This window comes from Leptopilina heterotoma, unplaced genomic scaffold (assembly GCF_015476425.1).
Source record: "Leptopilina heterotoma isolate Lh14 unplaced genomic scaffold, ASM1547642v1 Lhet_112, whole genome shotgun sequence".
NCBI classification, from domain to species: Eukaryota; Metazoa; Arthropoda; class Insecta; order Hymenoptera; family Figitidae; genus Leptopilina; species Leptopilina heterotoma.
The window spans coordinates 325,339-339,041 of record NW_025110831.1 but is presented as its reverse complement, the minus strand read 5'-3'; the positions used below and the strand labels follow the sequence as shown (position 1 = coordinate 339,041).

At 23.4% G+C, this 13,703-nt stretch overlaps 1 protein-coding gene across 1 annotated transcript in view; it reads left to right on the top strand.

The window, feature by feature from the left end:
- LOC122504859 (phosphatidylinositol 4-phosphate 3-kinase C2 domain-containing subunit beta) overlaps positions 1 to 13,703 on the top strand; it is a 41,555-nt gene that overhangs the window by 10,730 nt on the left and 17,122 nt on the right. Inside the window, exons 5-21 of the mRNA XM_043616166.1 lie at positions 186 to 450; positions 1,292 to 1,512; positions 1,715 to 1,823; positions 2,080 to 2,241; positions 2,431 to 2,666; positions 3,037 to 3,136; positions 5,175 to 5,594; positions 5,899 to 6,100; positions 6,293 to 6,466; positions 6,617 to 6,877; positions 7,078 to 7,266; positions 7,550 to 7,775; positions 8,063 to 8,209; positions 8,460 to 8,708; positions 8,971 to 9,407; positions 10,330 to 10,486; positions 11,787 to 12,022. Of these exons, the coding sequence (XP_043472101.1) occupies positions 186 to 450; positions 1,292 to 1,512; positions 1,715 to 1,823; positions 2,080 to 2,241; positions 2,431 to 2,666; positions 3,037 to 3,136; positions 5,175 to 5,594; positions 5,899 to 6,100; positions 6,293 to 6,466; positions 6,617 to 6,877; positions 7,078 to 7,266; positions 7,550 to 7,775; positions 8,063 to 8,209; positions 8,460 to 8,708; positions 8,971 to 9,407; positions 10,330 to 10,486; positions 11,787 to 12,022 (3,791 nt within the window). The remainder of the gene's footprint in view (positions 1 to 185; positions 451 to 1,291; positions 1,513 to 1,714; positions 1,824 to 2,079; positions 2,242 to 2,430; positions 2,667 to 3,036; positions 3,137 to 5,174; positions 5,595 to 5,898; positions 6,101 to 6,292; positions 6,467 to 6,616; positions 6,878 to 7,077; positions 7,267 to 7,549; positions 7,776 to 8,062; positions 8,210 to 8,459; positions 8,709 to 8,970; positions 9,408 to 10,329; positions 10,487 to 11,786; positions 12,023 to 13,703) is intronic.

Here is a 13,703-nt window from a genome sequence, read left to right as displayed (position 1 = left end):
AAGAATTTGAGTTTTTTTCAAAATAAAATAAAACTTGAAAACTCGGGGTTTATTTAGGAAAAGTGGATAATGAAGAAATAGAGAAAATTTTTTGAATTTCACTTTTAGAGTGCACTTGAAACGATTTTTGTGTGAAATATTACAATATAAAAAAATGTCTAATTTTTTAACATTTTCATTTACAGATTCCTCCACTGCCGATGAATTATCGGCCTGGAATTCCTTCACCTGTTACTACTGGTGTCTCAAAAGTTCCATACGCCGTTGATGAAAATCAATTTAGTGTCTTGAAGGTCATTGAAAAAAAACCGAATAGCAATCTCATTGATCTGAGCGCTTACGAATCTTTAGAGGACAAATCGAATGTTCGAGTCAGCGTTCTGGAGGCTTTTGATCCTTTACTCGTAAAGACTGAAGAAATTAGAGATATTTCAAGAGGATCGAAAGACGGTAATTTAATATTTGTAAAATTAATTTTTTCTTTAAAAATTTGTTTTTTAAAAAATTCTTTTCTTTCTTTAAAATTTGTTTCTAGTTTTAATTATATATTTTGAATTTATTTTCAATTTTCAATTGATTGTATTTTTGAATCTATTTTCACATTTCAATAAATTTTCAAAATTCAATTATATATTTTGGAATTTAGTTTTACATTTCAATTGCTTTTTAAATTTCAATCATAGTTTTTTTTAATTTTCAAATTCCAATTATATAATTTTCACTTTTCAAATAAATATTTTTCAATTTCTAATTTCAAGACTCGAAAATTATGCAACTTATTTCGATTTTTAATAGTATAAAAAGTATAATAGACAAATCTTTGAAAAGTTATTTTTGAATAATTTTTCTAATTAAATTTTTGAAATATTCAATTAAAAAGATTTTGAATAATTGAAATTTTGTAAAATTTAATTGAAAATAAATAATTTTCTTCAAGTATTTTATTACAATTGTTTGAAAATTAAATTTTAAAGAATTTTAATTGAAAATTTTGGAAATAATTAAATTCTCATAAATTTTAATGAAAAATCTTCAAGTATAAAAATTAAAATTAAAATTAATGAAAATTAGGTTGTAAAAATAATATTAAAATATTTTTGAACAAAATTAATTCTCAGAATTTTTTTTATTCTAATTTTCTAAAATTCAATTATTTTCAATATTTTTGATTACACATTTCCGAAAATTCAAATACATACAAAAAAATAACATTAAATTTCTGTATTATATTAATTTTTGAAGTGAAAAGTATTAGTTTAGCGAAATGAAAAATTTGTTTTCTTTTTTGCAGAAGTCGAGTCGCAGTACAGTGGTTCGGTTTATGATCCTTTTGACCCGTTTGACTACATGTACAGCACAAGTGAAACTGTTAATTCCGATCCAGTTTACGCGGCGGTGGAAAAATCGGCAAAATCGCCGGCCGTTTCGCCAGCAGCCCCACCGCCCTTGCCACCTAGAAATTCATCTGCCTGGAACACCATTGAACGAAGAAAAACATCACTTGATCGTCGAGTAATTAAACTTTTTCTTTTTTTAAGTACCTAATAATTTAATGAATTTTTTTTCATAATTTAAAAATTTTTTTTCATAAATTTAAAAATATTTTTTCATAAATTTAAAAACAGATTTTAATATCAACAATTTTTTATAACAAAAAAATTATACAAATATTTTAGTAAAAATACTAAAAAGAAATTTTCCCATTTTTTTTCAGCAAAAACGACAAACGCGACTTTATGAAAATGTGACGGTTGTAAAGACCCGAGTCTCCCTTCACGATTGCGATTTACAGGCGTTTCATAAAATGGTTAAATCAGTGCGAGGTAATTTAAATTTTCTACATTTTACATTCTCAATTATCGAAATATAATCTACAATAGATGTAATTTTTGTTTAAAGTAAATCCATGATCTTAGTGAAATAAAAATAATTTATTTATTAGCATCATGGATTTACTTTAAACAAAAATTACATCTAAACTAAAATTTTCTAAATCCAAACAACCGAAACATCATAAATATAATCTAGAATTTTTTAACGTTTCTTTTTTTTTTTTTAATAATTATTGTTTTTTTGCAGGGGAATTTCCGTTCAATAATCCAAGTACAAATATCGGTCACGTGATTAGTCCAATAATGGAAAATTTATATCCCGAAGGGACGAGTATAAAGCTCGTTGTACATTCGCAAATATCTGGTGACTCGAAAGATCCACTTCCGTCCGTAACGTTTACCTGTGATGGTGAGTTTATTATTTATCGAAATTTTTTTTAATTGAATTTAAAAAATTTTTTTAATTGAAAAGAAAAAACGTTTTTTTGATTACCAAAAAAATTAAAATTAAATTTTTATTAAATCTGTTTAGCAAATGGTTTATTTGTAATTTTTCATTAAGCAGTTGTTTAATATTTGAATTATTCTTTGTTTTCAGTTAATAGTAGTATCGAACATGTCATATTCACTGTAGCTTGTTCGTTGGATGAAGATAATACAGTAAATATGGAGAACAATATTTATTGTTTGAGAGTTTGGGGTTTGTCTGAATTTCTCGCACCGAATACAACATTAGCTCAGTACGAATACATTCATCAGTGCATTAAATTAGAGAAGGATATTGAATTAGCAATAATGGTACGCGATCAAATAAAGCAGTCAATCGCCAGGACAGTGAGTATTTGTTTATTAACGGAAGAGAATTTTAATTGCAATTTTATTCTTTGATTAAAAAAAAAAATAGAAAAAGTATTTCTATTTTTTTTTCAATGATCATTTATTTATTATGTTATTTATTTATTTACTTTATTATTCACTTATTTTTCTTATTATCTTTTTACTTTCTTTATTTATTACTTTATTATTTATTTACTTTCTCTATTATTCACCTTGTTATTCACTTAATTTCTTTATTAATTATTTACTTTCTTTATTTATTTTTATTATTTATTTAATTTCTTTAATATTTATTTATTTACGATTCCATTAATTATTAATTATTAATATTCACAATTGCTAAAAGTTTTTGTAATTTTATTTACAGCTGCAAGACGATAATCGAGATCTGTGTGTTACTTTGGAAGATTTATTACCGAATGAACCGCTTCAACCTATTTCTTACGATACTCTTCTTATTTTACTTGGTGAGTATTTTTTGAATACAAACAAAAATTCTACTTTATTCATATTTTTTCTCAGTGTTTAACAATATTTCGAATTTATTTAACTCCTCAAAAATAATTTCTTAATAATTAAAAAATTATCAAGGAATTAGTTCCACACCTTTTGTTTCTTTTCAACAAGTTTTAATAATAAAAATATTTTTTATTGATTATTTTCATAGTATTTTTAATATTTTAATATTTTTTTAGTAACAATTTTCGTAGTAATAATTTTCAAATTGTAATAGATTTTTTTTTAGTAATCAGACTTTTATTTTAAATATCAACTTCAAATTGAATTATTTTCATAACTAATAAAATTCTTCGTAGAAATTAAATTATTTTCAATAAAATTTGAACAAAATTTCTTAACAGAATTGAATTATTTTAAATAGAAATCTAATTGAATTGCTAGAAAAAATTCAATTATTTTTACGATTTTTAATAAATATCAACAAAAGAAATTCAATTCAAATTCCTCGAAACAATTCAATTATTTCCAACAAATTTTTTTTTTAAATTCTTTCCCAGATTTCAATTTTCTTATCCTGCCAATAAATTAAATTTCTGCAAACGAATTTTATTATTCATGAAAGAATTTAAATATTTGTAAAAATAATTTAATTCTTGCGAAGAATTTTTTAAAAATTTTTAAATAATTGATTTTTTGACTAATTTAATACAAATTCTAATTTAAATAATTGAATTCCTGAGAAATTTTTCTTATCCAATCCATGAAAAAAATTGAATTCTTACCAAGATTTTTTCAAAAAAATTTTAAATATTGACTTCTGTTTGGAAATTTTATGAAAATAGTAGATATTGAAAATCATTAATATGCGAAAAGTTTTTCAAAATAATTAAATTTTACAAAGATGTCAATTAAAATTTTTGACAATAATTGAATTCTTGCGAACGATTTTATTAGATTTTTCTAAAATAATTGAATCTCAAGAAGAAATTCATTACTTTTAAAAATAATTTAATTCTTGTGATGAATAATGTTATTTATAAAAATAATTGAATTCTTAGAAAGAATTTTATTAAAATGCCTCAAAATAATTGAATTGTCGGGAAGAATTTTATTAAAATCTAAACGAATAGGTAATTGAATAATTTCAAAAAAATTGAATTAAAATTGTATTTAAAATAATTGATTTCTTTCGAACAATTTTATTAAAATATTTGAAAGTAATTGAATTCCTGTGAAAAATTCTAATATTTTTGTAAATAATTGAATTCTTACAAAGAATTTAGAAAAAAACATATTTTCAAATAATTGTTTTTGTCGAGGAATTGAAATTAAAATTTAAAGACTAATTACATTTCTTAAGCAATTCCTGTAAAATTGTATATTAAAAATAATTGAAAACAGGCAGATGAATTTTATTATTTATGAAAATAATTGAATAGTTGCAAAGAATTTTATTAAAATTTTCAAAAATAATTGAATTTCTGAGAAGAATTTTATTATTTATGAAAATAATTGAATTCTTGTAACAAATTCTTTTTAAGTTTTGAAAAATAATTGAATTCCTGAGAACAATTTTATAAATTATGAAAATAATTGAATTTTTGACAAAAATTTTATCAAAATTTATTCAAATAATTGAATTCTTATTGAAAACTTTATTATTTATGAAAATAATTGATTTTTTCGATTAATTAATTTAAAAAAGTATTAAAAATAATTGAAATTCTTCGACGAGTTTTATTATTTGAATATTTGAATTTTGGATGAATTTTATCAATTGTTTTTTAAATAATTGAATTCTTTTGCAAAATCTTATGGAAAGATGAGTGCGAAGCCTTCGTAATTTTCCTCCTAGTAATAAATATTTTCAGAAATAATTTTCTTAGTAATTAATATTTCTTTTAGAAATAATTTTCAAATAGCTATTGTTTTAATCATAATTTTCTTTGTAATAAATGTTTGTTCAGTGATAATTTTCCTAGTAAAAAATATTTTTTTTCTGTCATAATTTTAACATAGTAATAAATTTTCTATTTTCTGTTGTAGAAACGGTCGAAAAGGAATTGGAGAGAATTGAAAATGCTGCAGTACAAATAGCAACGACAAATCATGGCACGAGTTTATTGCCACAATTACAGCCGCGAAGTGTTGTTCAAGCGGTGAAGGCAGTTTGTGTATTAATGGGAAATATTGAGACATATGAAATAACAGAGGCCGTTGATAATTTTGTCAATGCTTGCTGTAAATTTCTACCGCAAGTGCACACGACAAATATTGAATGTAAAAATCCTGAAATTCTACATGAGGACGGCGATTATTCGGTGGTAACGCTGCGCACAAAATTTCCCGAACTCATTTCATCGCACTGTCATAAGATTCGTGACGCTATTCAAGATTTAGTTGAAACATACTGTCACGCATTTAGAGTTGATTTTCAATTAACTAGTCGAGGAGAATTTCCCACAAGTAGGCAAAAACAAATTCTTAAATTATTTATATCTAAACAGTTAAATTGTTATTTTTAAATTATTAATTTAAACTATTTTTTTACTTCGATTTATTTCAATTGAATTTTTTTTCTATTATTTGATGTATTTGGCATGTTTTTTTTTGTTTGTTTGCTTCATTTCGATTGAAATTTGTTTATTAATTGATTTATATCTCAATTGAAATTTTTTTTAAAATTATCTGGATTGAATTTTTCAGTTTGTGTATTTTTTTTAATCTGTGTAATTGACTAATTTTTGTTTTACGAATTTTTCGAATGCAGATACTTTGGTTTCGTCAGAAGTGCTCGATACAGTTCTCGTGCGCGTTGGAGCATTTCACAGAATACCGGCAACGTGGAATCATGACGATTATATTGTCGCTGCTCAAATATTTCATGGGACACGTCCAGTGGGAAATCCTGTTCTCTCGGAACCAATGACAGTTAGCTCGAATTTCTATAAAAGAATATTATTCAATTCATGGTGAGAAAAAACTTATCTTTTAATTTCTAATTATTTCTATATCTTATTCAATGTACAATTAAATTATAAAGTCTTATGAGAATAATTGAAATTTTTTTTTGAAGAATTTTATTAAACTTTTTGGAAAAATTAAATAGTAATAGATAGATAATTAGTTAATTAATTAATAAGTGACTTTTATTTAATTTTCAGGATGGAATTCCGAGGAATTAGTGTTTGTCAAGTTCCAAGGGAAGCAAGATTAGTTCTTGTTCTTTATGGTCGTACATTACAACCAACGGAACATGAAAATAATTCTTCTAATGAAGGTGCAATGCAAAAAGAAGAACTCGGTTGGGGAGCAATTCAATTCTACGATTATGATGGGTAAGCGGGATGGTTTTTAAATCTTTTTTTAATAATTTAAAAAAACAATTGTTAGTAATTAAAAAAGAGATTTTTAAAAGTTCTTTTAGTTGGATTTTTTAAAAGTAATTAATTTATTGAGTAAATTATAAACAATTTTTCTTTTTACAGTGCAATGAGTCAAGGAAGCTTCTTTCTGTCCCTGTGGCCGGCATCGGCCGACAAACGATTGGGACCGGCACCAGCGCCTGGAATTCATCCCCACGGTGATACTCATCCGATAGTTGGATTAGAACTTCCCGATTATGGAGGGAAAGTTCTATTTCCGTCTGAACTTCGCGATCATGATATTGAATCTCTTGATTTCAATTCCCTTGATCAAAATACGCAGGAATTGTTACTCGATATTACACAGCAAGACACTTTTTCTAGGTGAGATAACGTTTGAAATATTAGCAAAAAAAAAAATTGTTACTACTTAATTGAAAGATTAGATGATAATTTTATTTAGTTCAGGGTATTTTTTTGTATTTTTATTAGAATAGAATAGAATTTATTTCCTTAATGCTAAAAAATTATGTTTTACATCTTTTTAAAAGTCTAGATTATTAATATTTTTAAAAATTGTTTAGACCTCCTGTTGACGAAAGGGAAATTCTTTGGGAAAAGCGTCATTATTTGCACGATCGTCCGGAAGCTCTACCAAAAATATTGCTCGCCGCTCACAGTTGGGATTGGGCCTGTCTTCCGGATTTGCACGCCTCGCTGCGAGTCTGGACACCATTGCCTCCAGTTCAGGCTCTCCAATTACTTCTTCCATGGTGAGAATAAAAATCTTCTTCAAAAAGTCAAATAAAATTTATTCGAAAAAAATGGATATTCGTTTAAAAATGGAATTTATTCGAAAGGAAAATATTTATTTTTTCTGATTGAAAATCTGACTAGAAATGATTAATAATAATAAAATCCATATTTGAAAGAATTACTTGAATTATTTGCAAAAAAAAATACTTATTTTGAGAAAAATGTACTTTTTTCATAATTTTAAAAAAGGAATAATTGTAAATTTTTTAATCTTCTATTATTTACTTTTTTTTGATACAGTTTTCCGGATATGAAAGTTAGAGAGATGGCGATAAGTTGGATACGAGAATTGAGTAACGACGAGCTTGTCGATTATTTACCACAACTTTTACAGGCATTGAAACACGAAACTTATGAAGCGAGTCATCTCGCAAAATTTTTACTCGAAAGAACTTTACTTTCTCCAAGAGTGGCTCATCATATTTACTGGCTACTTACACAAGCTCTACCTGGATTAAGTCCTCAGGTATTTTATCCATTTTTATCAACATTTTTTAAAATTATTTTTATAATTTTTTTCATCAATATATTTTACATTATTTTTTTTATTAATTTTTCTAAATATTTTTTTTATTTTTTAAAACTATTTTCTACTTCTTTTAATTATTATTTTTTTATTTTTATTTTAGTTTTCTATTCTCTTTTTAAATGTGAATTTTTTTCTATTTTATCGACAATTTTAAGAGGTTTCAGAGATGAAAAACTCGTCATGGATAAATTTTACTACGTAAAAAATTGTTTTTTTTTTTGCAGAATTCCGCAGAGACGTCTTTAGATGATGATAAAAGTCTTTGTCTCGCTCGATATTATAGACGATTGCAACTTATGTTGCGAGCACTCTTAGCTGTGATTGGTGAATCTCTGAGGAATAGTTTTCTTACTCAACAATGTTTAGTGAAAGTAAGTAAAAGAATAAATTTTTTAACAAATCAAAATTATATTTTATAGAAATTTTATTTAGATTTATTAGTTACTAATTTATTTTTTGTTTCTAATTACTTACTCTTCTATTTTTATTTATTAATTTTAGTAAAGTAAATTTTTTATTTTTGTGTTTAAAGTGGAATATTTTTAAATATATTTTCTAAACTATTGAGTTAATTAAAAAAATTGGAAAATTGTTAAAAACTTTTTCTTTCTTTTTTCTTAGAATCTCCACGAAGTGGCAGAGAACATAAAAAATACCAAAGAATCGTTAAGAATGGACACGTTAAAATTAGGATTACAAAATATTAATGGTCAACTAGCTGATAATGACGGCACTTGTTTACCACTCTCGCCAAGTCGACAAGTCTTTGGAATAAACGTGCAAACTTGCTCCTATTTTCCTTCCTTCACACTTCCATTGAAAATCAATTTTCTCTCCTGCGACGATGTTCTCAGTCCTGCAATTTTCAAGGTAAATTTTTCCTTCTTTATTTTAATTAAATTGTTTTTTTTTAAATTTACATCAATTAAAGTTCATAAATAAATAAATAAATATTTCGTTTTTCTAAATTTTACATTATTAAAATTTAAGTGAAAAAATATTCTTTCATTAATATTAAAATTTGAAAATTTGAAAATTTGAAAATTTGAAAAATGGAAAAATTCTAAAAATTCTAAAAAAAATTGATTGACAATTCGAATTTAAATTGATATATTTTTTTCTGTCATCACAGGTTGGAGATGATTTGCAGCAAGACATGTTGACACTGCAAATGGTGCGGATAATGGATAAACTTTGGTTAAAGGAGGGTCTCGATTTGAAAATGGTTACATTCGCCTGCGTGCCAACGGGCAATAAACGTGGAATGATCGAAATGGTCTCAAACGCCGAGACATTGAGGAAAATTCAAGTTGAATTTGGACTCACTGGGTCATTTAAGGATCGACCAATTGCCGAATGGCTCGCTAAGCACAATCCCTCCGAATTGGAATATGAGCGGGCGGTGGAAAATTTTACTGCATCGTGCGCTGGCTATAGTGTCGCAACTTATATATTGGGAATCTGTGATAGGCACAATGATAATATTATGCTCAAAACATCGGGACATTTGTTTCACATTGATTTTGGTAAATTTCTGGGCGACGCGCAAATGTTCGGCAATTTCAAACGGTAAGTCTTTCTTAATTACAACTATCAATTTTTTTTGTAGGTATTTTGAATATTATTACACCGCGCGAAACACGGTGTTTAATTTTTTTATTATTGTGCAAATTAACAAATTTTTATTTTTAAATATTTAAAGTTTAATTTTTAAATAATTTCAGATTCAAAATTCAAAAAAAAATTCACTTATTGAATTAATTAATAACTATTTAAGTATTATTATTTATCACTTTCAATAGTTTAATACCATTTTTCCGAAACGATTCAATTATTTTTAGTGGAATTTTTTAATAAAATTCTTGTCAAGAAATCAGTTATTTTTATAAATAATTAAATTCTTCGCAAGAATTAAACTATTTTCAATTAAATTTTATCGAAAGAATTTAACTATTTTTGTAAATAATAAAATTCTTCACAAGAATTAATTTTTTTTCTAAATTTTAAAATGTTTCACTAAAGAATTCAATTCTTTTCATAAAAAACAAAATTTTTGTCAGTAATTCAATTATTTTAATAAAATTTTATAGAATTTCGCAAAAGAATTAAATTACTTTCGTAAATACATAACAAATTTCTTCACAAGAATTAATTTTTTTTTTATAAATAATGAAATTTTCATAGGAATTCAATTATTTTCAAAGATTTTAATAAAATTTGTCGTGAAAATTGAATTATTTTCGTATATTAAAATAGTTCGAAAGAATTCAATATCATTAAAAAAATAAATTTTTTAGTAAAATTTTTCTAAAAAAATCAATGACTTAAAAAAATTGAGTAAATTTTTTCTAAAAAATTCCAATATTTCCAAAAGAATTTTAAGAAAATTTAGTTTTTCTTATAAAATAAATAACATTAACCGTATTTTGTATTAATAAAATAGAATTATTATTTTTTTTTATTATAATAATTATTTAAAAATTATTTTCAGCGACCGAACACCGTTTGTTTTAACTTCGGACATGGCTTATGTGATTAACGGTGGCGATAAACCGTCTGCGAAATTCCATCATTTTGTGGATTTATGTTGCCAGGCTTTTAATGTTGTTCGAAAACACGGAAATTTGATTCTCCACTTGTTTGGATTGGTAAGTAATTATTTCCTTTTTTTCTCAATATTAAATTTAAATATTACGTTCAAAAAAGAAAAATAAGAAGACAACTAAGAAATAAACAAAATTTCATGCAAGTAAATAAAAACTATCCAAACAAAAGAAAATGATAAGAAAGGATTTCCTCCTTTTTATCTTTTTCTTTTGTTTGATAGTATTCAAAATTTCAAATTATTATAAAACTACTCAGGAAAAAAATTAATAATTAAAGAAAGTAAATATTTTTTAAATATTAATTATGAAAAGAATTAACAATATTTACAATTAAAAAATTGAAAGTAAATTTTACGAATTGAAATGCTTGATTGAAGAAATGTAATAATTGAAAAAGAGAAAGAAAAAAACAGCAATGAAACAAAACGGCGGAAGAATTTATCGGAAATTTTATCAGTCTGCGGTTGGCACTATCGCTCCCCAAACGAATACATATTTTCATATCCCAACCCCATTTTAGAGAATCTAAATAGTCTCGTTGCATACTTTTGTTATACTGCGTTAAATAATTTGAAACACGAGCTAAATTGTCAAATATAAAACTGTAAAAAAAAATATCAAAACGAAATTAAAAAAACTAATGTAAAATCCAAATTGAAAAATAAAAGTAAAATCGAAAAACGAAAATATAAACAAAATTGATAAATAAAATTAAAACCAAAATTGTAAAATAAAAGTAAAAGTGAAATCAAAAAACGAAAATAAAAACTAAATTGATAAATAAAATTACTACAAAAATTGTAAAATAAAAGTAGAAATAAATTTGAAAAATTAGGATAATAAAGTTGGAAACAAAATTTAAAAATAAAAGTGAAAATAAAATTAAAAAATAAAAGTAGGAGCAAAAGTGAAAATAAAATTTAAAAATGGAAAGTGAAAAATAAAAATACTATCAAAATTGTAAAATAAAATCAAAAAACAGAAGTAGAAACAAAATTCAGAAATAAAAGTAAAAATTTAAAAGTAAAAGAAAAAAGAAAAATTATAAAGAAAATTATAAAGTGAAATAATAAAAATAAAATTAAAAGTGCGGGGATAATTTTTTTCCAAAGTACAGAAATAAAAAGAAAACTTTTTAAATAATAAAATGGCGCGGTTAATAAAATTTCGAAAGTACAACGCCTATGAGGGTTTTTATGTGAAAAATAATAATACTAATAGTAATAGCGAGACGAAAAAAATGAAATTGAACGAAAAATGTGATAATGATGATGATGTTGATGGTTTTGCAATGCAGAAGAATTATGTGAATTTAACGACAAGTGAATACGTTAATTTACAGATGACATCGTCGGGAATTCCTGGTGTCACAATGGATGCTGTGAGTTATGTGCAAAAGGCATTGCTTCCTGGACAAACAAATCCCGAGGCTGCAGCAACATTTGCACGAATGATTGAGAGTTCATTGAAAAGTTGGTTCACTCAATTCAATTTTTTCTTGCACAATTTGGCGCAGCTACGATTCTCCGGCGAGCAAAATGACGGTGAACTCTTGTCATTTATTCCACGAACTTACACGTAAGTTGATTTTTTATTTTTAATTATTATTACAAAAGCAAAATTTTATTTTTTAATTTATTTAGGTAATTTATTATGATGCAAATTTCAATTTTTTATATTTCTGGGAAGAATTTTTAAATTTTCGTCGAAACAATTGAATTTGTATTTTTCCAAGTTTTTTTATTTTTATAAATAAAAAAACTAAAAATAAATTAAAAATTCCTTTACAGGAATTTGATTATTTTCAATTGAATTTTAATAAAATTTTTCCAAAGACTTCTATTATTTTCAAAAATTTTGAAAAAAATTGCTCACTGGAATTATTTTGAATTTCTTTTTATTTATATTTTTTCGAAGAATTTAATAAATTTTACTGAAATTCCTCGAAACAATAAAATTGAATTATATTAAAAAATAGCAAATTTCTTAGATTCAAATTATTTTTAATACAATTTTAATAAAATTTCTAGAAAAATTATATTATTTTCAAAAAATTTTATGAAATAGAAATAATTCAATGAACTTTCTAAAATGAAAAACATTTTGCAAAAAAATTAAATTATTTTTTTAAATAATAAATTTTGTTGTAGTAATTCAATTATTTTGATAGAATTTTGTCAAATTTCACGAAAGAAATCAATTTTTTCTAATACAATTTTAATTCAATTTTTCAAAATTCAAACATTTTGATAAAATTTGTTTATTAGAATTGAATTTTGTCAATTTTTAAAAAATTATATTTCTTGGCAGAATTTAATTAATTTTAATGAAATTCTTTAAAACAATTTAATTATTTTTAAATATAATACATTTCTATGTAGTGATTCAATTATTTTCAATACAATTTTAATAAAAATTCTTGAAATAATTGAATTATGTGAAAACATTTTCAATGAAATTCTTGGAATAAATTTAATTATTTTCGAAAATTTTTATAAATTTGTTTTTAAAATTTTAATTACTTTTTATACAATTTTAATAATATTTTTTTGAAAAATTCAATTATTTAAAAAAGTTTTAAGAAAACTGTTGGAAATAATTCAATAAATTTTAAAAATTTTAAATTATTCGGTAAAAAAATTCAATTCTTTTCCTAAATAATAAAATTATTCTCAATAATTCAATTATTTTGTTACAAATTTAGCAAAATTTGTAAAAGAAATTATAGTAAAATTTGTTCTTTCAAACAATTCAATCATTTTCAAAAATTTTAATAAAATTTCGCAAAAAATTCAATTATTTAAAAAAATTTTAATTAAACTTTTTCTAATTAATTCAAATATTTTTGAAAATTTTTATAAATTCTAAAAGAATTCAATTATTTAAAAACAATTTTATTAAAATATTTTGAAATAATTGAATTATGTTAAAAAATTTTCAATAAAATTCTTGGAATAAATTGAATTATTTTCGAAAATTTTGATAGAATTCTTTTTAAAATTTTTATTACTTTCAAAACAATTTTAATAATATTTCTAGAATGAATTGAATTATGTTAAAAATAATTTTAATAAAATTTCTAGAAATAATTGAATTAATGTTAAAAAATTTTTTAATAAAATTCTTGGAAAAAGTTTAATTACATTCGAAAATTTTGAAAAACATTTTTTTTTTAAATTTTAATTATTTTTAATACAATTTTTATGAATTTCTCGAAAGATTTAAATTTCCTTTAATAAATTTTGATAAAGTTCTATGT